This window comes from Pyxicephalus adspersus, chromosome 10 (genome assembly GCF_032062135.1).
Source record: "Pyxicephalus adspersus chromosome 10, UCB_Pads_2.0, whole genome shotgun sequence".
NCBI classification, from domain to species: domain Eukaryota; kingdom Metazoa; phylum Chordata; class Amphibia; order Anura; family Pyxicephalidae; genus Pyxicephalus; species Pyxicephalus adspersus.
This window is the reverse complement of record NC_092867.1, coordinates 54,441,034-54,468,691: the sequence shown is the minus strand read 5'-3', so window position 1 is coordinate 54,468,691 and position 27,658 is coordinate 54,441,034. Positions and strand designations below refer to the sequence as shown.

Below are 27,658 nucleotides of genomic sequence, written 5' to 3'. Positions count from 1 at the left end.
CCTGGCATATTCTTTTTATTGGGACAGCAGATTCAGTTGGTCCTGAAAAGCCCACTAAGCATCTGTAAGAATTTGTACTTTTTAGCATGATTTCCGGGCTAATATAGCACCATGGGAATGCCTTTATTTCAATTTTGTGATGCAGTCAAGGAATAAGATTTAGGGGAGGAAAAGCATAAATGAGGGTGTACGGATTCCACAAAGTAACCAATGCATCCATCAAGTTTGCTTTAAAGGGTTGGATTAAACATGTTCCCACGGTGTGAAACTAAGTATAGTGGATTAAAAATGCAGAGCTTTTTAGTAGATAATTCAGTAGGGAAATTAGATAGATGACAAATATATTAAAAAGTAGATATTCAAATAATAAGAATAACAAATATATTAAATATAGATATTCAGATAATAAAAAAACCATCTCCTGCCAGTCCAACTCCACTCTTCCCAGCCATTACACCCCTCTTTAACAACACACAACACCCAGTCCACAGTGTCCTCTCCCGGATTATTTATTCATAGCATCTAGGTCACCTCACTTCCCTGCTCACAACTTCTCCATTTTTACCTTCCGGCCACCCCTATACTCATAGCAAATAATTTCCAGGCCTTCTAACCCCCCATTTCCATCACAATCGAACCCCCCTACATTCCACGACATGTTCCTTCCAGGCTACCGAACACCAATCGACTACTCCCTCGTTCCAGACACACACACATCTTATCCATAGCCACCTAAGCCTACACCACTGCCACCCCTTTAAAGCAAATGTTCCACCTGGCCCCAGCATTCTCATCAACCTGAATTCACCCCAGCACACAGCAAAACCTCCCAGCACACAGCAAAACCTCCCAGCACACAGCAAAACCTCCCAGCACACAGCAAAACCTCCCAGCACACAGCAAAACCTCCCAGCACCTGCACTTAGCATCTTGTAGTATGATTTCCCCTTCTTTTCCCTTACTTCCTAAATCTAACACAAAGCTCAGAAGCAAGCATTATCCACACACTTTCCCATTCTGGAACAGGCACACTTTCCTACTCCAGACAGATGTTTGATATACAGCAATCATACATATTATACAGACATTCTCCAAAAAACAGCTAATTTAGTTCAATCATCACACAACCACTTCACAACTCTGACAATTTTTTTTTATTTTATTTCATTTTTTTTATTTTTTAATGAAATAATAAAAATGAAGGCACCCTCCCTCATATCTTCCATGTTTGGAAGGTGGAGGGGTACTTATTGCCTGCTCCCCAGCTGTAAAATAATATCATATATATTTTATCTGTATTTATAAACTTGTGCAGATCACGTTCCTTCTCCGATATCGGAAAATTAAAAAAAAAATATATAAAACACTTAAAAAAAAAGAAAGAGTTGCACCCCAACTTCCACGCATGGATAACAAAAAAAAAAAAGTTTTGAACTGAAAACCAATCACCAGTAAATAAAAGCGTAGGTATTATTCCCTGGAACCTTTAGAGAATAAAGAAACATCATTGGCTGTCTGGTGGCCACACAATAGTCAGAAAATGGCGTTAGGAACAACTGTGATAAAAGACGGATGGCGCTCAATATAAACACAACTTGAATTTGTTTTGGAGAGTCCTTTCTCATAAATTTGTATGTGACACTTTAAAAAGAAGGAGTGGGTGTGGCTTTAAAAAAACAAATTAAAAAATTAAAATAAAATATAATATTTATATATATTTATAGTGAAACAGAACTTTAGGGGCAGGGGACACAGGAGAGCTCCTGGATTGGCAGTTGAAGATTCTGACACAAATGATGGGTCATTTTGGACCGTCCTTGTGTCTGAAATTTTCTCATTTTTTTCATACAGATATTTCATATGTGGTTCCGCCAACACCTGAAACAGTTTTTACACCTCCTGGGCGCGAAGGGCTAACTGGGGGGGAGACAGTAGCTTGGCCGTTGCTGCGGGAGTGCACCGACCTTGCAGGAGACTCATCCCTGTAAAGACATAAAAAAAAAAATATGCATGAAAAATCACTATAGGGTTTCTAGCAAACTAGTTAAAAAAATCTAATCAGTTAGAGGGATGCATGACTATGACCTCAGTATTGCAAAGACTGAATGATACGGTCTATTAGCCTGGAAGACTGAGGACATTTAGTGGGGAAAGGTAACTACTGCAAGAACACCCATAGACAAACAAATTGAATATTGCAACAATTGTTCTACAGACACCATTGAAGATGTGTACAACCAATGTGCTGTGTAGGGTTAAAAAGCACCCCCCCTATGTATTCAGAGAAGAAGGTTTTCTAGGTTCACTGCACACATATCCCCTCTTCTATCCATCCTAAATATATCAGATTAAGCTTCAGCTTTAAGAACTTTTACTTACTTTAACGTCAACAAAGGTAAAGCTGCTGCATCTGAATCACCTCCTGACCGGTGGTGTGAGATTCGCGGCTTGCCGTAGCGAGGAGCGATTGGTGGAGGACAGGCAGGTCGGAGGCGCTCTCGAGCCGACAGGTAGGGAGAGGAGTACCCTGTGGTTTCAGGTTCTGTTTCGTCAGAAGGACTCAGCAGGCTCTGGTAAGAAAGACTTCCATTCTGTGTCTGGTTTAAGCTTTTGTACGAGGTGGATGTTGTCCCTTCTGACGGGAGAGAGGGAAGCTGAGCCGGAGTACCAGCAGCGGAGCGCAAACTGGAGGACCGAGCTGGTGGTGCGTGACAGGATTCCGCCTCTAGGCTTGGTTCTGAGCGAGAACTGGGAGGGCGAGATAAGTCCGAAGTGGGCACAGGTGAGTCCTGGAGACTGTCCACACGAGGAAGCTGTGGGACAAATGGAAATAAAAGATAAAACCTTACCAAGCAAAAGACAAGTAAGGAAAGACAGAATCTTTAAAGTGCACCTGTCGTAGCTAATTCGCTCCTACTCATCTTGCTTTCATCCTGCTTAAATTTCTATCAAGACACTAAGGGAGCACTGTCTTACCTTAGAATTGGGAAGAGGTCCACCACTTCCACTGCTAAATCCTGGCCGATATCTGTACATAGTTGGAGTAGGGGGACTCTCTGCATTCAACAGGGAATTGTCTGTGAATAAAAGTCATACTTTAACAAAAGTAAAGTAGTGGGAAGCAAGCCTCAGTCTCAGTCCTGGAAACAAATGTCACCAAAAGCAGAGGGGGTATAAAAAAAAAAAAAAAAAAAAATATAGACAGTAATATAAGTGGGTAAGGAGTAAAAAGGTCTGTTCGCTGGATCAATGGTTCCAGGGCTCAGTGTTAATGTATGGGAGCAATATGACCCTGAATGCATACATGTTGACAATATAGATAACACACCTCTAAACCATGCTGAAGTGAGTCCTGATTTTTCATTTCAGAGGCAGCCAAGACTCAATTACAATGAACAATTACTAGATTTACTGACAGCCTGTGCCTTATAATGTATTTCTGCTAGTAATGAACAAAGACAATCGATTTAGAATCTGGCTTACAGCTAACAGGGAGTGTAAGTATTTTATTACCATTTTCTTAAAACTAAAATAGACTTTTACATTAATAGGAATTTCAATGTTATCTAGGGAGATAGAAAAATGACACTTGTGTTTCATACCTTCCCTTTCCCCGAGATTTATCTGACCTCTCAACCCTGGGTAACGGCTCAGGTCAGGCTTTGGTGGCGGTGGTGGCTCTGCATCTGCTGACTGAGACTCCGTAAGCTCTAAACTGCTTCGAGACTGCAGGAGTGTAAAAGACAAAAGAAAACAAACATGAAAAGATATTGAAGAAAATCTCTCCCCAAGAGTCTAATAATAGAAAGGGATGCCACCAATCCCCACCTTTAACTTTTGGATGCAATGGAATATCTTACTCCCCCACACACTTTGTTCGCACCAGTAGTTGAGGAATAAAAATGCATAGTTAAATCCAAATTCTAATGTGTGGTCAGGATTTTCCAGGTGCAGTAATCTGAACAATCAAATTTAAAACTATTAAAATTGTACATTTTATTACACCTCTCATTTTCCATACCAGGTAGCAGCAGTGAGTTTGTGACTCTGCCAGACCAACATTCAAAAGTAATAAGGTGATTTATTGTGCTATACCCAGAAGAAAAAAAAACTTGAGGTTATATGCAAGTGATCTTGATAACATGTTTTTTAAAAAAAAAAAATCACAAAAAGATGTACAATTTAATTAGTTTTAAATTTGATTGTTTATATTTCTGCACCTGGAAAATCCTAAGCGCACATTAGAATTTGGATTTAACTATATAAGAAAATTATGTGGTGCGGTTAAAAGTACTCTCTCATTCAACTATCTATTCAAAAAATAAAAATGCATTCACACAATGAGATATTCAGCACCTTGATTGACTTTATTGTAATGAATAGCAGTCCGCTAGGATTCTCAACTACTGATTTCCATCACCCAATGGGATTATTCTGAGATCCAGGACTGGCTGGAAAACATCTGTGACAGAGGATCCTGGTGATGTCCCTGTTTTGTCCAGTTCAATAAAATTGATTGACATGTTCAATATCTCAGCGTACAACTGAGTTTTTCTCTCCCAAGACTGTTTGGATGTACAGCAGCTGCCCCCAGAAAAAAGCACACAGTTGCAATATTTCACAACACTTACGTGACCTACCACCACAATGCATCCCTATAAAATAATGTACCTGGTAATGCTGAAGAGGACTCTGTATGCCGTTGTCCAGTATTTTAAGGCCAATCTGACTATCAGAAATCTCAGGGCGTAAAAATGGGGGTGTTACTGACAAAACAGACTGATTATTACTACGCTTTATATATCTGAAAAAGAAAAAACAATATTCATGACAATATCAATCAAAGAATCAAGTTCATTTCATCAGGCATAGAGCAGTAAATTGTAGCATTTAATTAGAAAAAATATGCCTGGTTGTTAAGGGTTACAGCAATTTGCTTTTTATGCTACCAAAAAAAAACCATCCCCACATTTAAACAATTTTATTAGGTCATCTCACCCAAAACTGATGGTTTGTGTATGGTAAATGATGCAATATCTTACCATCTGATGGTACGTGCAAAGTTCAGAGTCTATGTCATAAGCATGACACGTGGTATTTTTTACCTGCCTACAAAGACTGACTGAGGACACTAACAATCCGTGCAAGGGGGGTGTTTCCAATGATTATATTTAGGCTTAAGTTCCCCATAACCTGAACATTATTTTAAGGGTATATCTTCTAGGGTAAAGAGTTTGAGAAAGGCTGCCCTACAGTACACATCTGTACTAGTATAAGCCGTAGAATACTGCGGGACCAGTTCCACTGTGGCATTAACCCTATAGCATACACCTGTACTGGTATAAGCTCCACAAACTAAACAGAATATTGCATACACCTGTACAGGTACACAAACTGGGGTAAACACTACACAATAGACACAAGTAAACCCTACATTACAGTGGAAGTAAAACGTTGGCTTACCTTGGTGGGGGTGAGCTACACAAAACATGGCTCACGTTTCGACAGCACCCATTACTAAATGGATTCACTCCACCACGGAACTTTCCGGTGACCTATAAAATATAAAAAGAAAAAAATTAGACAAAGTAGGAAAGAAGACGTAGTCAGTAATTTTAAATGAAGGGACAGCTAAAAAATATAACATGTTTGAACTGCATATGTGAATGTGATGAGCCTAATATATTTCTGTATTATGTATTGCAGTGGTGCCCATTTTTTCATCTGGGGGCCGCTGCTGACAGATAAAACTTGCGGGCCACAATGCAAACATTAAAGATGTATGTTTAAAACTAGAATAGTTTACATTTAAAATACATTTAAATGGCAAATCAAGAATTTCTGCATTCACCATTTGATGCTCATTTTATTATTGCAACATTTTATTATTGATAGATACAAAACTAAAGCTATCATAGAGTGCTGACAGACAGTCAGATATTGTTTCCCACTTACCATTCCTGTACCAAAGAGTAGAAACTACACCATACAATGTGTCCTGTCAGTTATAGGGACCACTAACCTTCTTTGTACCCCAAAATCTCTGTAATGGATACTTCCAGAGAAATGGAATTCATGTGACAGATAGCCAAGGGGTGCATGTTCTTACCACTACATCTTTAGGTGCCTACATCTCCCTGTTCCTGAGAAACTGGGGTTCACAGAAGGTAAGTGGCCAGCTATGTGTGACAGGGTAGCATGGTATGACACATATAATTTTTCTCAGCTTGTGACCGTGCTTTAGTCATGACATTTTTGGGGGGAGTTAGCCTAAAGCAGTTACATTTCCCTTTTCCTACAGAGAAATTGGGTCATAAACAAGGTCATATAGAGTGAAGTGATTGGTATGTGTGACAAGGTAGACAGTATGACAGTACCCTAATGGTCATTGCCATGGATGTGGGACCTAGGGGTCCCTAACATTTAAACTTAATTTTGGGAACAAGGTCTTAATAGTGAAATAATGAAATAATATAATAATATAATACCAATCAATGTAATTTAAAAATGTTATCAAAACAAAAACAGAAATTTGTCCAAACAAGGGTGCAATAATATTGAAAAGTTTAAATTAAATGCTTAGTAGACATCCTGGGTATGGTAAACTTTAAAACATGGTACCCCACAAAGTCCAACGTCACAATTAGGGCAGTAGAACCTGGTTTCCTTTCGGATCTACCTTCAACGGACATCCCTCTTTAAGCAACAAACCACGCACATCCTTGTAGGTGCTGCCTTTTTCTCGGTTGGTGCGATGTACTCCGTGAAGTGACGACCGGTCAGGCTTTCCGGGTTGACAACGACAACAGCACGACGTCCAGGTCTATTCACAGCCATTGATGGTGTTTGGTGGTTCTTAAGAATAGATTCGGAAGCTTTCCAAATGAAGTCAGAATGACTCACAGGCCTGTCATTTTTTTGCTTGTAGAGAATGTAGGCATTCCACAAGCATTGCTCAACAAAATGCCTAAAATCTTTTTGTAGTACTTCTTTTGCTCTTTCCTCATTGCTGGGTAGAATGTCATTGCTTGATCAGCTCTGTCGATACCTCCCATGGCGTTATTGTAGTAAATCACACTTCAATATTTCTTTCCCACCTTTTGTCCATACCATAACAGTGGAGGCACTATGAAATGTACTCATTAGGCACACACCTTTTTTTCGTCATGCCATCGCAGGGCAATCATTTTGCCTTTTTGCCAGGCAAGAATTTCCCTTGTCTTCAGTTTCCTTTTTTGCAAACATTGATGGCAGGTTGTGCCGTTTAGCCCTAACGGTTCCATACGCATCTGTTTTATGTTGCAGAAGAAACAAAGTTCAGAAGCGTAAAAGTTGTCGGTTGTGACACAATAGCCCTGATTTAGCAATGGCTCAATGTGTGAGAGAACAGAAGATGTTGCCATTCCATAGTTGCTGTATTTTGGGTTGTATTTTTTCCTTTTCCCAGTGTAAATGCGATGCAGAAGCCGGCCGGGTATTGATGCGCACGCTGCCGGACCAAGGGATGCAGGTAGGAGGTTTTTTTTTTCCTACCCCTCGGGGGTTAGCGCTTTTGGTACAAAAAAAATTCACACCGAGTCACACTTGCGAATACCGCCAGGGGGGTTAAAATACTGCTGCAGAATGTAGTGCTGATGGCAACATATCAGTACAGCTCTGCTTCATCAATGACAGTCCATGAAAAAGGAAGGCCCAGAACATCACGTGACGGTCCAAAAGATATCAGAAATACTTAGGAAGTGCTGAGTTGGGTGAAAATTGCAGCTATAATATTTCTACCCCTGAGATTTGGTCTTTCTAGTGCAACCCACAGAAAGATGAACAGAACAAATAGACATAATTACCATAGATATGAAAGAATTCACTATATGTATATTTGTGTGACTTTCCTCCTAGGTGCTCAATAGATTTCTAAGTTTTGACCAATAACAGGTCGTACACAGTAAACACTATAGGCCTGTTGTCCTTGTTCTCTATATTTAAAGTATTATGGACTAAATTACCAGTGCATGCATATGATATGCTTGAAAATACATCAACAGAAATAAAAAGTTACATACCTGCTCGTTAGTAGTGCGACCTCGGGACACCAGGACAATGTGAAATCCTGTGAGTCCTGCCACAGGGAAGAAGAACAAGCCAGCCACACACATCACTGAAATACTGAGGTCTGGTTAAAGTACAGAACTGATGAGTGGTAGAAATAAAGTCATACTAGAGCATGAAACCCATTACTCAATCAACAGGGAACGAAGGCATTACTGAATGCAGAACTTTACCTTCGACAAAAAAGTGTAGGAAAGGACATTAGATGGCTACAGACAGACCACTGCTTCCACACAGAGGGCTCCTTCACTGTAGCATGGCAGAAGGCAGGCGTTTTTTTTACTCAAAATATAACTACATTTTAGAAGACCTAAAAAAATGTACCACAAAATGTTATAACCAGACTGTATCATTTCATTTCATTTGCTTGATTGGATACAGACTGCTTGAACAGTTTAGATTAGAGGTTTCTAAATTTGATGACCCAATGTGAAAAAAAATAGTTATTATACATGGATGTAAGAGGACAACTGTTGCTTAATTCTGGTCTATTATGATTCTATATTCAGAGGACTATTACTTATTGTTTGAGTACCAGATTTAAAGATACCTTATGACCCGCACTCTATACTAAGTTTGATTGGACTGTCTCAGTATAAAGTACAGATTGTTTAGTGTTCTACCAGAACAAAAATGATAGGTGAATCGCTGCTAAAGGATACGTAACGATTGCTGGGATGTCTCTGAGCTGGTCTGGATGCCCCAATGTAAAGAAAAGGCCACAGATGAAGACGCTCATTATGTGCAATGTGAGGGACACCAGGAAGAGGAAGAAGTAGCGATAATTTCTGCGTCCAATGCAGTTATTAACCCATGGACAGTGGTGATCAAATTCCTATAAAAAAAAAAGTGTAATTAGAAATGAAGGGACCCATTGAAATGGCAAAACAAATAAAAGGTCAGAACAGTAAAAAAAAATATTTGCTGAAGGGGTAAATCACCCACTGCCCTACAAGGATTTATTCCAAGTCACCAATCACCACTTAGCACACAAGACCAAGGAAAGACTGAGTATTCAGGACAACCCTTTCAGCATGGTTCCCAGCACTCACAGTGTAATGATGCAGAGAGCAGACTTCAATGTACCATGCAATGTATCATAAGAAGATTACCTACCACTGGGAGAACATAGAACAGAACCCAGTGTGTCATGTAACCAGCAAGGCATCATAAACAGTGTCCAAAAATATATAAACACAGGGAGTGATTCATAGTTACATAGTAGGTTAAGCTGAAAAAAAGACATAAGTCTATCAAGTTCAACCACTAAGGAAATAAACATATCCCAGATATAAAACCCTATAAGACAAAGTTGGTCCAGAGGAAGTAAAAAAAAAAAACCCTGGTACAATTTGCTTTAACAGGGGAAAAAAAATTCCTTCCTGATTCCATGAGGCAATCAGATGTTCCCTGGATCAATTCAAATATAGAATCAGAAAGTATCTGCTGCGGTCACTCGTCAGAAGATCCATAGCGCTCTGTGAATAACACTGTTATTGGTACACTTTGTAATCCAGTTGTGGTTTCATCCACTGACTCCAACATCAATACTGACCTGTACCATGTAGTGCCACAGGATAAAACTGATGAGTAAAAACAGGGGTCTCCACCTCCCCTGTAAGTATCATTTTTTTTTAATGCAGCTTTTGCAATTTATTTATCTTCGTGGTGATAAGTTGCTTTAAAAACTGATAAAACAATTCTATACACTACTTTGACCGTCACAAAAGTAATTACAAGGCAAAAAGTTTTATATCTGGACACAAGGCAACTACGTACCTATACTACACAACTCACCTCTACACAGTTGTCACAAACACTGCAGTGAGAGCAGCGAGGAGGCCTGTAAAAGCGGCAGGTTGAACACCACTTCATGCGCACCTGGACGCCTCTCACTTCCACTGTCTTATATAAGGGGGCCCGGAAGTCATCTTCTTTGTCTTCATCCTCTTCAGCTAGGGTAAGAAAGATATGAGATTCCTTTAAGGTTCAATTAGCACAAACATGCAGCCTTATGACAAAAAAAATGGTTCATCTTCCCTAACGTTACTAAAACATTTAGCCAAAGGAGTATCCTAAAATGGAAGACCTGTCTCTGATGACCTGTGTCTCTTACCATGGCTTTTTAGGCACAGTAGTGACAAAGGGGTCGGAGAAAGGAAGCATGTGCCAGGGGTGACCAGCATCCCAGACTCCAAGAAATGTCAAATGCTGCAGATATCCTTACACTGAAGTGAATGTAAGAGACATGGGCCATCCAAGATGAGAATTACATATAATCTTTCAGGGACTATTCCTCCACATGTCCTACTATGTCTACTATGCCTACAGGTACTACTTAGTAGGAAACGTATTGGGTATTACAAGCTTTCAGACAGTTCTATAAGATCATACCTCGAGGAAAGATTCCAGGATCCATGAAGGTGGCCATGCTGAAATTAGCCAACACAAACAGAAACATGATAGCGTTATAAGCAGGAAGTCCCGGGGACACCTCTACACTTAGCCATGGGCATCTGTGGGGACAAATGGAGAAATAAAACATGACTACTTAGAAAACAAACCTGGCCAATGAATTCATAAACATAGCTATTCAGGAATCAATTTATTTGTAAACTAGATATACAATGACAGTCATCACTAGGCAATGAGTATGAAACCTCAAAATTCCTGAAGCTGGATTGAAGACACAGAAATCCATATTCAGCCAGACAGACATTGTAATGCCATGCCTACCACCAAATAACCTACCACTCATCCTCGGCCCTTCCAACACAACCGCCTACACAGTGCTCATTTATTTTACTATCAGTGAAAACAATCACTAAAGTTTGTTTCCAGCTTTAATTAGAACATATCTGTATGTTTATTACATTTCTGTTCAGCTGGCATCCATGCAGACATCAGAATTTCACCACACTGCCCAGTGCAAGCCATAGCCTTACAAATCTGATAGATACACCCTCTTCTCTTCCTGAGCAAGTCTGTGCAGAGACAGCTGTGATGAGAAGTGCAGTCATTACTCATCAATGCCAGCATACAGCACCAGAATTGGCAGATGAGAAGTTGATTTTGAATAATTTCCAAGGACTTTTTTTTTTCTTTTGCACAACAAAGAGATATTGGAAATTTTGAGGAAATTCTCATCTTAGTTGTCATGGAAGTGTCCATATTCTAAGATTTTTTCCCTGACCTCTTGCTCTGGTAGTAACTTTAAGAGGAACTAAAGTTCCACTTTAAAATTTTGGCATCAGGCAGGTCCTCCCTGAAGAAAGATAAAAGTGATATCTCTTCTGCAGTAAGTATCGTTACCTGCCTGATTGCCACCCATCTGTCAAATTTCGCTGAGCGGTTGATAAAGATACCTACCAATCACGGCTTCCCTTGTGGTCGCCGGCAAAGAACATCCTTGCCAATCGTGGTGGCTAAAGAACGGGAAAAAAAAAAAAAAGGAAGAAGATGGCGGCGCCCATGACAGGAAGGGGACACGTGAGTATGCCCAGGGTTTAGTTCAATTTTAAAATGTATAATTAGCCCTTTTTCTTTTTGCTTTTGCATAGAGCTGCCAAGAACAAGTGTCCCAATTAGAGTATTTTCTTTTATTGCTCCGATGACAACTCGAAATGTTGGGTTAGCTATAAATTTCTCATAAATGGTCACCAAGACAAAAAGGAAATTATTGTTCTCAGCGTGGGGACAGACAATAAAAACTTGATAAGGGGTCTTCCCTTGTTGCCTTACTTCTGATAAGTTGAATCTTTCTAGTGGGGACAAAGAGACGCACGTGCTAGCGATGACAATAAGTTTACATAACCCTTACGTTGCACATTATCAGGTTTCTTTATAAAGAACAAATTTATTAGGTTTGCTTTTGACAGCATTTGTATAGGTTCAGAGCTTGAATTTTTATGAATTTACTTAAAGCATTTTTGGGGGATTTGTGTGATACAGTAAAAAGCTGCAATAAAACCATTCAACATGTACTTAGGTTTAATGAATTTTATGACATCGTATGACTCATCAGAGCCATGACACATAACAAGCCTTGAAGGTTGACATCAAACAAACTCAGGTTATTGCTCAGCCATTACCATCCTTTGTGAGCATGTTCATTGCATAATTACCCACAGAATTAATCTGTCAGCTTTCTATTCTTTCTGTGTATTGTAGGATACAACCTCCCTGAATAATGGGCAGGGAGTATCGAAGGGAAACTGTGTTTGACAGCAGCTGGTGTGTGTTAGTACAGCCTAATATGTGTGTGCATGTACACATTATAACATAAATAGATATTAGCTCCCTTCTCTTTATCAAACAAACAGCAGTTCAGTTCTGGTATTGCAACCACAATCTCTGCCTATTGGATTTTGGGTATCAATTTGTAAAACTGGGGATTCCTTGACATCCTGGGCCTTGTGCCAACTTTAGTGCTTTGGAACATAGACTCTCTCCTATACATTATCACATAGGTTGTCTCTACAAGAAAAAGCCAAAATACCAAAACCACCTACCTAATATTCTAAAAGTATCCCCTGTACCACGAAAACATCTCTGACTCATCAAGATATAGACTTATTCAGACCTCTGATAGTGTCCTTCATGTACCTCCATCAGCCTAATTTCTATCATAGTGCTTTTGGATGTCATCTTCGGACTAAGTATATGACACACTCAGCTATACACCCAATCAAAACAGGTATTGGCATGGGCACACTGATGGATCAACAGCAGGCAGAATTGTGCCGTGTGTTTCTACACCTTTTGCTCATGGCCAGCATTTTGTGCTACAGTAAATCCTGGGATTAGACAAAAAAAAAAATCTAGCCTCCCCCCTCAGCATAAATTGATGAGACTTGGGCACCCATGACCTTGTCGCTGGTTGTCCTTTCTTGGACCACTTTTGATACTAAATACTAGAAACATCCCACAAGACTTGCCATTCTGGAGATGCTCGAACCCTGGTGTCTAGACATCACAAGCTGGACCTCATCAAAATCAGCCAGATGCTTGCACTTATCCATTTTTCCTGATCCAAGACATTATCTTCATGAACGGACTTTTCACTAGTTGCCCTATACATTGCACCTATTAAGAGGTGCCACTGTAACCAGTCACAGTTATCACTTCAGCTGTCAGAGGGTTTAAGGTTTTGGACAGTACAAAAGCTGAAGAAAAGCTTAAGACAATTTTTGGTCTACATACGCTGTACATAATCTAGTATGGACACATAAAAGTGTTTTTGGCTTATGATAGATTTGTGTTTCTGGACACTTTGAGTTATGTGATTTTTGTCATAGCCTACTTATGTGAAATGAGAATACTGGATTAGGTAAACGCTAATTGAAGATTTGGAAAAAAAAAATGAGAAGAATTCTTTCCAGTGGATTGTAAATCAGTGAAGTGACTCACATTTCACATGATTTAACCTCTTGTGTTACTGGCACTACCTGAGGTCTATGTGGTTTAGAGCATTCAGGACAGATTTACATCACTTTCCTTGCATTTAGCATTCCATTAAATAGATAGGTGTTAGATTCTTTTTTTACATCATGATTAAAACTACATTATTTTTCTTTCCATAAATGCAGTCATCACGCAGTACTCCTAGGTCATAGCACAGGGAAGTGAGTGGAGACCATTGAATATAATATATTTCGTCATGTTATTGCATTAGGCCTGCATTAAGTATGCCCTCCAATGAAGATGGTGAGCAGAAGCTGTTGCTCAAGCTCCCTCAAAACTCTTGAAATAAGATATTTATTTGATGACAAAGTAATGCGTTATTTTTAGTGAGTCAGTTGACTCAAATATATGAATAGTTTGAAGAAGCATACGTGTAATGACAAAACATATCAATATTTACACAATGTTACATATACACATACAATGAAAACATTTATTTTACGTGAGGTACCTTTTGCAGAACAGTCACCTCCCTTACACATGCCCCAACTAAATATTTCAAAATGTTGTAAAATGCACAGAAAAAACACCTTCTCCCAATACCCTAGATGGGAGGTGTTCTGTGGTTCTTAGGCAGGCAGAGAAGGCACAGAAGTTATTGGAAGTTGGACTAACACTGTGGTGGGTCTCCGGGACCCTTTGCTACAAATATCCTCCAGTGACGTGATGTGTGGCCTTCTAGCTCCAAAGCCTTCATTCTTTATCCCGCTTCCTCCACTGGTTGCTCACTAAAAATATACCTCTCATACATTCCTATTACTTGGTCCAAGCACTTAATCTACAGGTGTTACAAATTTCAGGGTTCAATTGGGAAAAACTGATGGACATGTAGAGAAGAACTTATATGTAGGATGACACATTTTGTTCTGCTCATCTAGTCCTGCTCATCCATCATAATAATAAAGAAAAAAGCAAAGCTCATATCAAAAGCCTTTTATCTCTAAAAATTAGGAGCCCAGTCCCATCCAATGCTGACCATGTAATGAAATACCACGGCACTGGTCACTTTAATGTTTCAAAATCCTTTTTTTTACATGCACTGTATTTTATATAACAGATGCCCTTATTGGTCATTACATAAGTAGTGTCTGATTCTTGCTTTTACGAAAAACTGGGGTCTGTTCCAACTTTAACCCCCTGAGCGGTAATCCCGAGTGTGGCTCAGGGGAAAAAAAACATGCTAAAAGCAGTAACCCCGAGCCACACTCTGAGTAGCTAAAAACATTTGAAAAAAAATCCCATCAGCAACCTCCAGCATCCTGTCTGTCTGTGCGCATCCTCTTCTTCTGTTCTTCCCCCGGCGAGTGCACTGACGTTCCCCGGGAGTTCCTGGTGACGTCGGTGCATGCCTCGGTGCATGCAGGAGCGCAGCGGGAAAATTCTAATTATTTTGTATTGGATTCAATACAAAATAACTGTATTGAATCCAACATAAAGTAATAAAAAAAAAAATTATATATATAATTTTTTTTTTTTTTTTATTATACATGCTACTGTACATTTATATTACAGGTTTCAGTATTTTTATGCCCCCTTGTTTTAACAGATTTTTGTGTTTTTTTCATTAAAGTTTATTTTTAAATATTGGACATACTTTAGTGAATTATGCCTAAGAATTATAGGCCATGCAATTGTATAGGTCAAGTATGACTGAAAATAAGGCTCGCGTTACACATCAGGGTACTACACAAAGGGTTCATTCACTATCAGTTGGGGGGCCAGACTTGTGGCCAGTATGAGTATGATAGCCCCCAGTGCTCAACCCAGAAATTTTTTTGGGTGGGTGGAAAGAAAATGTAGGTGGGTGGTAGCCCCTGTATTGTGACCCAACTCATTAGTAACAACCCAAAAATAGCCAGGAGGTCACTGAAAAGTGCCAGGTGGTGTGCTTAGCTAAAAGAGGCTGGAGAAAACACCCTATTGTTAGCACCCATGGAATACACATTTCATACACGTTAACACATTTCATTCTAGAGCTTTCCCCAAAAGATCCTCAGTCATCAGATATGAGTGACAACCAGCACCACTCATCCAGGATTATTGAGAGCATCAAGACATCATGCAGAATCAGAATAAAATTGTTGGAAAAACCCCCATTAGTGTCATACTGTTTGGACAAACCTTCGCAGAGGCCTAAACTGCAGGTAAAGTAATCTGCATAAAAGTATAAAAAAAATACAATTAATATAAATATAAGTCCCTTACAGTAACAGGAAAGCAGTATTTTTCTCTAATATAACACTGATCAGCCATATTATGTAAATTTTTCATTTTGGTTTTTTTTCCTCTTTTGTGCACATCAATACCACAATCACATGGTTCAATATGTACAGGAAGCTTTTCTTTTTTTTTTATATTTTGTCTAAATAGTCAGCGCTAGCGGGATATATCATGAGGTTCAGACTGCTGTAATCTCTTTAGATGGTTTGTATATACCAAGTAATCCCACAAACTGGGACAGAATTAAAAGAACAGATGGGGTGTCAGACAGACACAGAGTGGAAGGCAGAGACAGAGAGTGGCATGAGATGGGACAGGTAAAAGAAGAACGCAGAACATGAAACCAATAATATTTACAGGAAAACCTGAAAATTCTTCTGCTTTATTTAGTAAAAATTGTGTTTAATAATCCTGCAGATCCAGATCTTCTCAGGGCAAACATTTCCAATAAAAGTATCCAAACCCAAGAAGCACAAAATGTACAGTGCAGCTTTCTAGTCCTCAGATATTGTCACCTGATGAGCGTGCCATGATCCTAACAGTATCACACACGCATTGAGTCTATGCAGCTTTGTCACCCTAAGCTGCTCTCCTTAAATTCAGTACAAACACTCATCCCCCCCCCCCTCCCCCAAACCCTTCATAAGATTGGGGAGGTGTTCTGTAGCTCAGATGTTTGTGATTTTCAGTCTACAAGAAATCAGCAGTTTGTAGGATTAATAGCTATTATTCTGTACATGTTTGTAAAAATTAACTTAGACTAGACACAAACAAACAGACAAACCACCACATAAGACTAACATTTCAAAGCGGAAGTAGACTTACATGAACTAAAAAAAAGTCCCAAAGAGACAAGTCTGGCAGAAGAGACATGCACATTCGACTCCTGGTGTCTGATTATTTTATAGTGCATGCGCTGTGCAGTGTCCACAGAGAACAAAGAGCCAGACTTTATTGCCAGCATGTCGAATATAAACCTGGATGTCAAAGGCAATGCAATTCTAGCGTGGCCCATGCCAATTCAATGTCTAAAAAGTATTGTATTAAGACCAGAAGTATCAACTGCAGAAATAGAGGCCACAGCTCACCCTCTACCAACCTATTTACTTCTTTTATTACACCTGCTGGTGATATCTGCTATTACAATTTAGCTTTTCCAAAAACATGGAGGAAGGTGTTACTCCTAAAACATTAAAACAAGATTTTCATAGATCAAAGCTACTTAAGACCTAACATGTGGGATTTCTCACCTTCTGGTAACAAACATGACATCTAAGGAGACCAGCACAACCAAGAATCTCTATAAGTTGAACAGCCAATCAAAATGGCTCTCGAGATCAACGAGATCAAGCATATACCTCACGCATCCAAACCAATCATTTCATTCGTTCCTTGCTGAACAATGGTTTGTTCCTTTCTTCCTTATTAACAAAGCAATGACACTTTAAATAAAGCTTGTTTTTATTATATATATATATATCTTACTATATACCTAGTTGTTTCATCATGGAGCTGGTAGAAGGGGTCATGTTGCTGCTGTAAATATGAAAACTTCACAGGACCCGGCCACAGTACTCCTCTAAATAGCCCTTGACCCTGAATAAAACAGTGGGCTGGATCTAGATGATGTAGCAATAATAAAAAAAATGTCTTTTGATGGGAGGGGGTCAATCTAGATAAGCAGGAATTTCTTACATGCAGACTGACCTATGTAACATCCATGTGTGATGCTGGGCCTCCATGATTGAAAAGAACTGAAATCCAATGAATTAAAGGAATGGGCCAAGAACAGCCTAGCTCAGAGGTAGGCAAACTCCGGCCTTTAGGCCGGATATGGCCTAGCCAGTATTCCAGTCCGGCCTAAGGTCCCCCTAGTTATTTATTGTTGGATTCGACCTAATTGAATTGTCGCGTTTTTGCGAGTCCACACTATATCATCGATATAATCGAGTTTCCTCACAGTAACTGCAATTATTTTGCCTAAAGAGCAGAAGCAACACACAGCTACCAGTCTCGGGAAGGTTGACCATGAATGTTGTGTCTTCAACCCTGAATCGACTGGCGAATTAGTATTCGTTCAAGGCGGCAACAAAGCCCTGTGTTTAGTGTTCAACGACACCAACAGCACTTTCAAGCGGTCGAATCTGAAGGGGCATTTCGATGCCAAGCACGCGAACACTTACAGAGACTACACAGAAGACTGAGGCTGCTCGCTTGCAGTCACGTTTGGAAAAACTCTTCCCTTGGACACCTTGTTTTCCTCTGACCTAGTGTTGCCTTCTTGACCTCCTGAAATGGCCTAGTAGTCCAAAAACTTTGCCGACCCCTGGCCTAGCTGAATGTCCTCTAAACAGGAAAATAAGTGGGCTGGTTTGCTGCAGCATCTAATGCACATTTGGAAGCTCACAGTGTGCAGTGAAATCAGAGAAAGTAATATCAGTCCAAGGGAGGAGCTGTTACAACTGTACAAGACTGAAGAGTAGGCTGGAGGTCAGCTTTAATGTCTGGACAATAGAAATGATTGTTTGCTAGAGGACTGTAATAGGTTAGGGTGACTACACAGGGGCCCTAAAAATATTAGGGTTTTTACTTTAAAGAAACCCAGTGGTATTCTTTTAACAGAAAAACAACGCTGCCATTTATAAGCCAAGCTTACAATGAAAATGATGGTCATTATAAGTATGAAGGTTGGCTTTACCTATCTCTTTGTGAAGATGGTAGCTGGTGGGCATATTTGACTTTTTCCAGCCTGGAACAAGCACGCAGCTACTGAAGTCAGAGCTCCTAATCTGCATATTCATTGGCTGATTAAAGTGTTAAAAGTCTTTGCATTACTAGAACCACCAGGCAAGGCTTTCTTTAAGTTACAGTACCAGCCAATCAAAATCTCTCAATGTAATCCACAAATCAATATCACTATACAAGTCACAAATTATGACTTATTATGATTAATCACCGTGATGTATGGAAAGTAAGTATAGCAAGGCTTCTATACCGCTTCTGAGTAAGACTGCACCCTAATATAGGTTGTTTGCACCATCATCCATTTTTATTCAATGCTGTGGAATAGTCTTATTGATTCAATAAAACCAAATAAAATAAAACTCTACTAGGAATCCCCACCCCTGAGGAGTTTCACCCAAAAGCTTAAATGTAGAGATCTCTAAAACAGTAAGGAGAAATGAGGAGGTCCCAGACGTGACTTTTGTTTTGCTCTCTTAACAAAAAAAGCCTTAACATTTAATGGATATCATGTGAGTGTTGCTCAGTTTATATGCCTGGGGTGTGGACAAAACACCTTCCAGCAGGGTAAGTCAGACAACTACCAAACTCACATTTATAAAGAACGACAATGTGCTTCACCAATGTTCATTTGTGGCAGGCTGGCTTCAGGATCCATATTTAGCAAAGTGCAAATAAAAGCAAGGGGGAGCCAAAACGAAACCCCATGTATGGGACCTATCAAAGTCACATGACTGGATCTCCTCCAAACCATGTGGTGTTAAGCAGAAATGGGCCTCCAATACAGAAGTCAGGAGAAAGAATTCAAACGTCGTATTACTACCTGTCCCCAGAAGCGGAGGCATTGAAAATCTACATGTCTGTAGCTAAATTTCTCTTACAAAGAATTTTTATTTTAGTCAACCCATTTCTGAGAATTACATAACTCTGTTAAAGACTGCAGACTTCTAAGAAACCTAAGGGATCTATGGGAAGAGTCCCACTTTCAGTCTGGGCAGTGAAAGGAGAAGCTACAGACTAGTGAGCTAATCTGTCACTCTGCTCTCTCCTGTCCTCATGTGCCTTGTGCTGCTTAACTAATTACCTCATTGTGCTACCAATTAAGCCCTCAGTCTGAGCCTTGCTCTACAGAGGATCCTGTCAGCCACTTCCAATGTTGACGCATACCTGTATTAGAAGAGGAACATACTGAAACTGCAGGACCCTGTTTGTTAACATGCTGCCTTTCTGCTTCTTGTCTAACTGAATGGGTCAAACACCCATCCCCATCCCCAAACCACCCCCACCACCTGCAGTGGTTTCTCCCATTTGATCATACATCAGTAGTAGATGTACAAGCCAGCAGAAGGAACCACTGAATGGGAAGGGGAACACATGTATTTAACCCTGGAAAGGTTTTGTATGCTTTATTACAGGTGTGCTTTAAGCTTGTCAGCACAGGGACACTTTGACAGAAAGCCATCAAGTTTTATAAAGACAGCCATTTCTAGACTCCTTCTGACAATGCTGGCTGTAAAGTTAATAGTAATTTCTTTATGACTGACAAGAAATCAGCGTGCAGCAAATGAAGTTAGAGTCACACAAATGATCAGTGAGGAAATTAAAAATGAAGTCAGAGGGAGCCAGGCAATCAGCTTTTTCAGAGGTAAGCAGTTATTTTTCTCCACACATACATTTATTCATCATCAACAGCAGCTAGTAAAAACAGAAAGGTAAAAATCCTACAAATACAAAGAATATTAGACATCAATCAAGGTGTCAGCATTACCCAAGACTTACGTAAAAGTGAAGAAGAGGGTTGTGGAGCCCACCAGAAACACAGTTGCAGCGGTCACAGGGATGTACTTGCTGGGTTTGAAAGACTTGACAGTTCCTGCAGGCATCGTGGAGATGGGAGGAGGGAACTAGGGTGTACAGCATATCCCCACGCAGCACTTGTAGGCAATGGGAGAAATGTATATGCAAGGAGCCAGAAATGAGATATGGGAAGCTCTACAAAATCTAATAAAGAAGCCCCGACATGATAAATCAAAAGGGCTTGTAGACAGCTGCTAATAATTCGGGGGCTGATGAGGGTGAAAAGCCTCCCCTCCTCTAAGTCTCCAGAGTGAGGGGAGCAGACAATGTCTTGCAGCCCTTAGCCCCCTCCCCTTATTAGTCCATCTCCCTCCTTGCGCTAATCCCCTCGTAATCCATGTGGCTGATGACACTGGGGGCGGGGGTTCAGGCCGTGGGATGAGGATGCACTCCTGGATTATTTCACAACCTGTAAAAAACAAGCATTACAATAGTCACAACGTGAAAAAAGAAGGCGCAACATCAAAGCAGTGACAAAATAAAGTGTTCAACCACCCCATATTGTATGTGAGCACTTTAAACAAAGTGCCTAAAGCCAAACATTTTTCTTTTGGTTTTTACATAGGGAATGCTTAACCCCACCTCCCTCTTCTTACCCCTGTTGTCCCTGAGACACAACAGATGAAATCCTCTCTAGAACAGATGTCCTTATTTAAGTGACACCAGAAGGATTTTGGATTTCCCAACACTTGCTGGTTGATTTACACTTTCATGTGCAATTATTCGCACTATGAGGAGTGTGGTGCTCCTAAAAAGATAATTTATTTTCCAGGCATATCATGTACTGAGAGTCAGGTGTGCTTGTTTTGTCTATGTTTGCATGTTGGGAACACGGTGTATCTGGCTTGATGATCACCAGTGGACAGGTGAGAATGCAGCCATATTGAATGGTCACTAACTAACCCTTCCACTTCAAAACTAAACCAGTTTTGGTTTCAGATGAAGTCTAAGAAATCTTTTCTTCCAGCAAAAAGAAGAACTCTCAATGACCTCATGGTGTCCCAAAAATGACTGTGTTACAGTTGCAATATAAAGAGGAAACGCAAAGCCTACAAGAGTGTGAAAGGGTTGTATGGGCAATGTCAAACAATGCAGAGATCTGCTGCCCTTCAATAGGTTTTATTGGGAGATATAGCATAGCAAGGTCCTGCACTGTACAGTGTGAGCATTTACAGATAGTGGTAAATCCATCCTCCAGCCTTAAAGTGAAATAGTTTACTCTGATCTAACTGCATCCCCTCTCCTTCTCCCAAAGGTGTATTGGATGCTGCAGAAAACCAGAGAGAGCTCTCCTCATTCCCTGGATGTCTGGCATCTAACCCCTCATACCCCCAACCCTCTCATTCATTGGATTTCACTACATCTTTATATGTGGGTGGTCTGTATGCAAATAAAGCCTTGCCGTGAAACAACCACTCCTGCAGAATTACTGCCACCCATTAGGTAATTTAATGTTTGCAACTCCTTCCATAAGCCAGAGCACTTTCTACATCAGGACTGGAGGACAATGAGAGGAGTAGAAAAATAGGGTGTACAGCATATCCCCACGCAGCACTTGTAGGCAATGGCAGAAATGTATATGCAAGGAGCCAGAAATTAGATATGGGAAGCTCTACAAAATCTATTAAAGAAGCCCGGACATGATAAATCAAAAGGGCTTGTAGACAGCTGCTAATTATTCTGGGGGCTGATGAGGGTGAAAATAGGGTTTCAGGAAGCTATGTACAGCACCCTGCGGGCCCCTCCCATCAGGGAAAGTGAGGACAGACATACCTGCTGTCTCCTATAGCCAAACAAAAATGTTTATTTTGGATCCAACAGCCCCAATGAAATGAACTCACAGAGAGGGGCTTTTCAATGTATTGTACAGCCCTCAGCACCCATGGGAAAGACATCAGACCAGCTCATCAGACCTAGTCTCCTGTATAACTGTTCCTTTCTCTTCTGGGGAAATTATAGGATATCTTTGCCCAAAAATTACAACACCAAGGCTAATCATGTGTCTGAAAAGGGACACCTCTTGTTCTCGTCAGTCAGAAAGTGAGCTCTACTGCTAGAGGTGGAATTGATAGAAGATCACCAAACAAAAACATGACATTGGACTGTATGAGAAGAAGTAAGCTAATCTAGAATACGACGGCATACACAGCTGGTTCATTTTGAGATTGTCTTACCACATCAAATGCACATGAAGCATCTTTCTGGTACTATGGGGTGCAAAATTGAAGAGAAACCAGCTTACAACCTATATATGTATATGGTGTATATTTACGTTTCTGGAGGCCCATGTCAAAGAGCTGATGTCCCCTATTACCAATACGTGCTGCATCATTGATTTATGACTGTATCTGCATTTACCGTTTCTCCCACAAATCTGTATCGATCCTGCCAATCAAGTCTACCTAAAGCAGCTTCCTGTGATGGTGTGACAATACTGCACTAATCATGAACTCAGAGCAGAGTTACCATTCTCATGTAGGCACAGCCTCCAGTGGGGGGCGTCGCTATAACTATTGTCACCCAGCACATGGCAACGTGTAGTCCCGCCCACTGCTTTACAGATTGACCATTCCGCCTCTCATACTTAGCCCTCCCCTGTCATCTGCAGTGACTGGGAGGGAAGCATGTGAAGGATAATTGAAGAAATTTTTGGCTCAGACAGAGAAGCAAAGGATATTGTGTAAATTTTGTAAGGCCTGCACAATGCAATTTTCCATCTGTGTTCCTTTCTGTCTAGCCTGTGTAACCAGGGTGGTATATGGAGTTCCAAAATCAACAAGGGTTCTAACTATTCCCTACTCCATCTAAAACAAAAAAGTGTAATTGGACAACACAAGCAGCAAACTATCGAAGTAATCTGTCATGCCTTCTCCTCCAATCAGCATGCTTCTTGTCAACATATTACACACCCGATTGGTTCCCAGTCCAAGTGCTTCTGTATCATGCAATCTCTAGGCACGTGACAATTTGGCTGTACTGATACCTCTGTAATGCTGGTCTAGCACCATCCATACCTGAGCGCCAAAATCCTGTGGCAAGGCAATAGACTTGGTGGGCATTCCCTCCACTGGGCAGGATCTACCTGGAAAGGTGGTCATATCATACTCAGATCCTTCAGATTTATCTGGATAGATTTGTGAAGGGGCAGGGGGCGTTTATGGATCTCCATATTAACAGAAGGGTTTATGGGCGGCCCTGGTAAATAAAAATCAGATTGTATACAAATTGTAAGATGTGGAGCTTCTGATTGCCTCATCCACTTATTTTAAATAGGGAGAGCTCCCCCATTCAGAACTATGGTGAAGTCAGTCAGGGTATGAGGGGTATAGGCAGCCAGAGAAGGGGTCCTATAAAACACCATACCAGAAATGGGTTGGAATGCAATAAGCAGCCATGCTGCATGGCTCCCTGACCACCCCTCAGTACACAGGGAGTCCATGTAACCCTGTCACTGTATTTAATACAAGAGGACTGGGCTGTGTGTGTCACCTGTACAGGAGGGGTGCCGCTTCTACACTGGAAAACACCCAACCCTTAAAGGGATATTCTATGTCTCCACAGCTCACCTGGTAACCGGCTGCCCGCTCTCTAGGCTCCTTCCACTCACAAGGCTCCGTCAGGGGGACACAGAAAAGCTGGGGCTCTCGAAACTGTCCTTTCCCTCAGCTCACGTCTCCCCGATACTTCACTCCTTTCAGCACTCGGGCCTAGTGAACCCCGATTGGTTGCCGTTCTGAAAGACGTCATCGTTGGACTTGTCTTCTACGCCACATGATTGGCTGAGAGCCTTCTACCCGCTTGCGTACAAAGAGACCGAGGCGTGTTCGCTGCGGTTAGTTCCTCGTCCGGAGTCGGCCGCTGATTGGTGGAATGGGTGAGAAGGGATTTACTCAATGGCAGAGCGCCTTTGCTATTTCCTTATTTGGCTGCTAGGCAGAATGTATGCTGTGTCTCCAGGTTTGGTCGCCGACAAAATGGCAGCCGGCAAGCTTGTCGTGTGAAGTTATTCAGAGCTGTGAAGAGCGTTGGCTCTCTTTTTATTAGGGGAGTTCTCTTGTGAGTGACCTTGTTATATGCAATCCTTATTGTTAGATTAGAAGGTGCAGCGCAAGCTGAAGTTTTGACCTTCATTCCAGTCTGACAGCCAGCTTCACCCAGCTCAAAAGATGTACTGCTAGTACAGAACACTAGGGGGCATCCATGTCTAAGCAGCACTGGTATCAATGACTACAATATTACCCCCAGCACTGGTATCAATGACTACAATATTACCCCTCAGCACTGGTATCAGTGACTACAAAGTTACCTCCCAGCACTGGTATCAGTGATTACAATATTACCCCTCAGCACTGGTATCAGTGACTACAATTTTACCTCCAGCATTGGTATCAGTTGTAAACATACCCATTTCATTTCTTAGTGTGGGTGCTCATCTATAGAAACAAACCAATGGAGTTGGGTAGAAATGTTGTATTGTTCCAGTAGATGGCGCTGCTGAGTTTGAATCTCTGCTTTAACTATAGTATATGTAACACCACTACTTTGTTACTACTTTTTTAATACTTTGTTGCTGTCACATACCTATCTAACAGTTCATATTTTTTAACTTGTTAAACAGATTTAAGAAAATTCTTTTAGTGATAGATTTTAAAAACTGAAAGGAAGCAAATAAGAGGAGTTGATTGTTGGGGGTTTACATAGTCTTCAACAAATCATTTTGTGTGTCATGCAAATACTTTTTACTTGGAAAATCTACTAGCAACATTTTTTGTCCTGCACTTAGAAGCAGCATTTTCTTTCCTCTAGCAAAATTTACATTATGTTGGCTCTAAACAGCAGTCAGGACAAATTTCAGGAATTTTTTATTATTAATATATTATTAAAGCAAATCTTGCAGAAAAAAGCAGAAAAAAAACATAATATCCCATTTACTGCCCCCCCCCCCCCCCCTTTGGTAAAGAGTAAATGTAAAAATTTTTTTTTTACCTAATTACTTTAATGTATTCTTTTATTTTATCTTTTCTTAGTTCCTCTGCCTTCTTCACCCCTTGCCTTTACAGCCCACATCTGTAGCTATACTATGTTATGTTATACTAAGTTCTCCAAAGCTGGAGAGAATACAGTTTCACAAGTGAAGCTGGGTGATCCAGCAAATTTGGGAATGGATCTGGTTCAGAATTGAAAACATTTGCTTACAAATACCTAATGAGTTTTAGGAAATCTACTCCAGGTTTTCTGTATCACCCAGCTTCACTGATTAAAGTGTATTCTCTCCAGCCTTGGGGACCTTTAATAAATCAGGGTCACTCACTTTATTTCAGGGGCTCAAAAACAATTGGACAAATTGAAAATCTGAAAATAAAATGTTCATTTCTAATACTTTGTTGAAAACCCTTTGCTGGCAATGACAGCCTGTAGTCTTGAACTCATGGACATCACCAGATGCTAGGTTTCCTCCTTTTTAATACTCTGCCGGGTCTTTACTGCAGCAGCTTTCAGTTGCTGTTTGTTTGTGGGCCTTTCTGTCTGAAGTTTAGTCTTCAACAAGTGAAATGCATGCTCAATTGGGTTGAGATCAGGTGTCTGACTTGACCATTCAAGAATATTCTACTTCTTTAACCACCTAACCGTTAAGCCCGACCTTGGTACGGGCTTAACATAGTTACAATTATCGATAAACCCGAACTTTTCTCACTGTATGAAAATACAGTGAGAAAAGTTCGGGTTTATCGATCACTCACCAGGTCCCGCTGCGATCATCCATCGTCGTGTTCCAGCTTCGTCCTCCAGCGTCGGGTGCCTTCTCCGGGAAGAAGAAACCGGCCGGCGGAGAAGAAGAAGCCAGTCGGCTTCTTCTCCCTCCGCGCGTGTACATCAGCGCGTGTGCGGGAAATTCAAACTGAAACTCATTCAAACACATTTTGTATTGAATTGAATACAAACTCCTGTATCCAATCCAATACAATTAAAAAAAAAAATTTCATGAAAAACAGTGTAACGCTTTTGAAACAGAAATCTAGACATCAGTGTAACGCCCAGGTGGTTAATAAACTCCTGGGTTGCTTTGGCTGTATGTTTTGGGTCATTGTCCATCTGTATTATGAAATGCCTCCAAATCCATTTGACTGCATTTAGCTGGATTTGAGCAGACAGTATGTCTCTGAACACCTCAGAATTCATTAGCCTGCTTCTGTCCTGTGTCACATCATGGATAAACACTAGTGCCCCAGTGCCATGGCAGCCATGCACACCCAAGCCATCACACTGCCTCCGCCATGTTTTACAGGTGATGTGGTATGCTTTGGATCATGAGCTGCTCCACGCCTTCTCCATACTTTTTTCTTGCCATCATTCTGGGAAAGGTTGATCTTTGTTTCATCTGTCCAAAGAATGTTTTTCCAGAACTGTGCTGGCTTTTTTAGATGTTTTTGAGCAAAGTCCAATTTACCCTTTCCATTCTTGAGGCTTATGAGTGGCTTGCACCTTGCAGTGCACCCTCTGTATTTACTTTCATGCAGTCTTCTCTTTATAGTAGACTTGGATATCGATACGCATACTTCCTGGAGAGTGTTGTTCACTTGGTTGGCTGTTGTGAAGGGGTTTCTCTTCACCATGGAAATGATTCTGCCATCATCGACCACTGTTCTCCTTTGGCGTCCAGGTCTTTTGGCATTGCTGAGTTCACCAGTGCTTTTTTCTTTCTCATGATGTACCAAACTGTAGATTTTGCCACTCCTAATATTGTAGTAATTTCTGGGATAGGTTTTTTCTGTTTTTGCAGCTTAAGGATGGCTTGTTTCACCTGCATGGAGAGCTCCTTTGACCGCATATTGTCTGTTCATAGTAAAATCTTCCACATGCAAGCGCGCGCGCACACACGCACACGCACACACACACACACACACACACACACACACACACACCCCCAAATCAACTCCAGGCCTTTTATCTGCTTAATTGATAATGACATAACAAAGGAATTGCTCACACCAGCCCATGAAATAGCCTTTGAGTCAATTACTTTTGAGCCCCTGAAATGAAGTGATTGTGTAAAAAAGGCTTTATTTCCTCACATTTTTATGCAATCTTTTTGTTCAACCCACTAAAGTAAACCTGAAAGTCTGCAGCTCAACTTCATCTGAGTTGTTTCATGTAAAATTAATTGTGGTAATGTACAGAGCCAAAATTAGAAAAAAGTTGTCGCTGTCTAAATATTTATGGACCTAACTGTATACTATGCTATGGCTACTAATATACCATGGTGTTTTTT

The 27,658-nt window shown here is 40.6% G+C and overlaps 1 protein-coding gene across 1 annotated transcript; it reads right to left on the bottom strand.

The window, feature by feature from the left end:
- ZDHHC5 (zDHHC palmitoyltransferase 5) lies at window positions 1–24,157 on the bottom strand. Its single transcript, XM_072424910.1, has 13 exons — window positions 23,955–24,157; window positions 20,311–20,797; window positions 10,501–10,622; window positions 9,904–10,061; window positions 8,769–8,941; window positions 8,061–8,163; window positions 5,464–5,555; window positions 4,672–4,804; window positions 3,603–3,726; window positions 2,977–3,077; window positions 2,380–2,813; window positions 907–1,982; window positions 1–846 (listed from the first exon to the last, which is right to left on the bottom strand). Exons 2-12 carry the CDS (start codon window positions 20,412–20,414, stop codon window positions 1,844–1,846), a joined length of 1,683 nt encoding a protein of 560 aa, XP_072281011.1. The 5' UTR covers window positions 20,415–20,797; window positions 23,955–24,157; the 3' UTR covers window positions 1–846; window positions 907–1,843.
- Window positions 24,158–27,658: the final 3,501 nt, after the last annotated feature.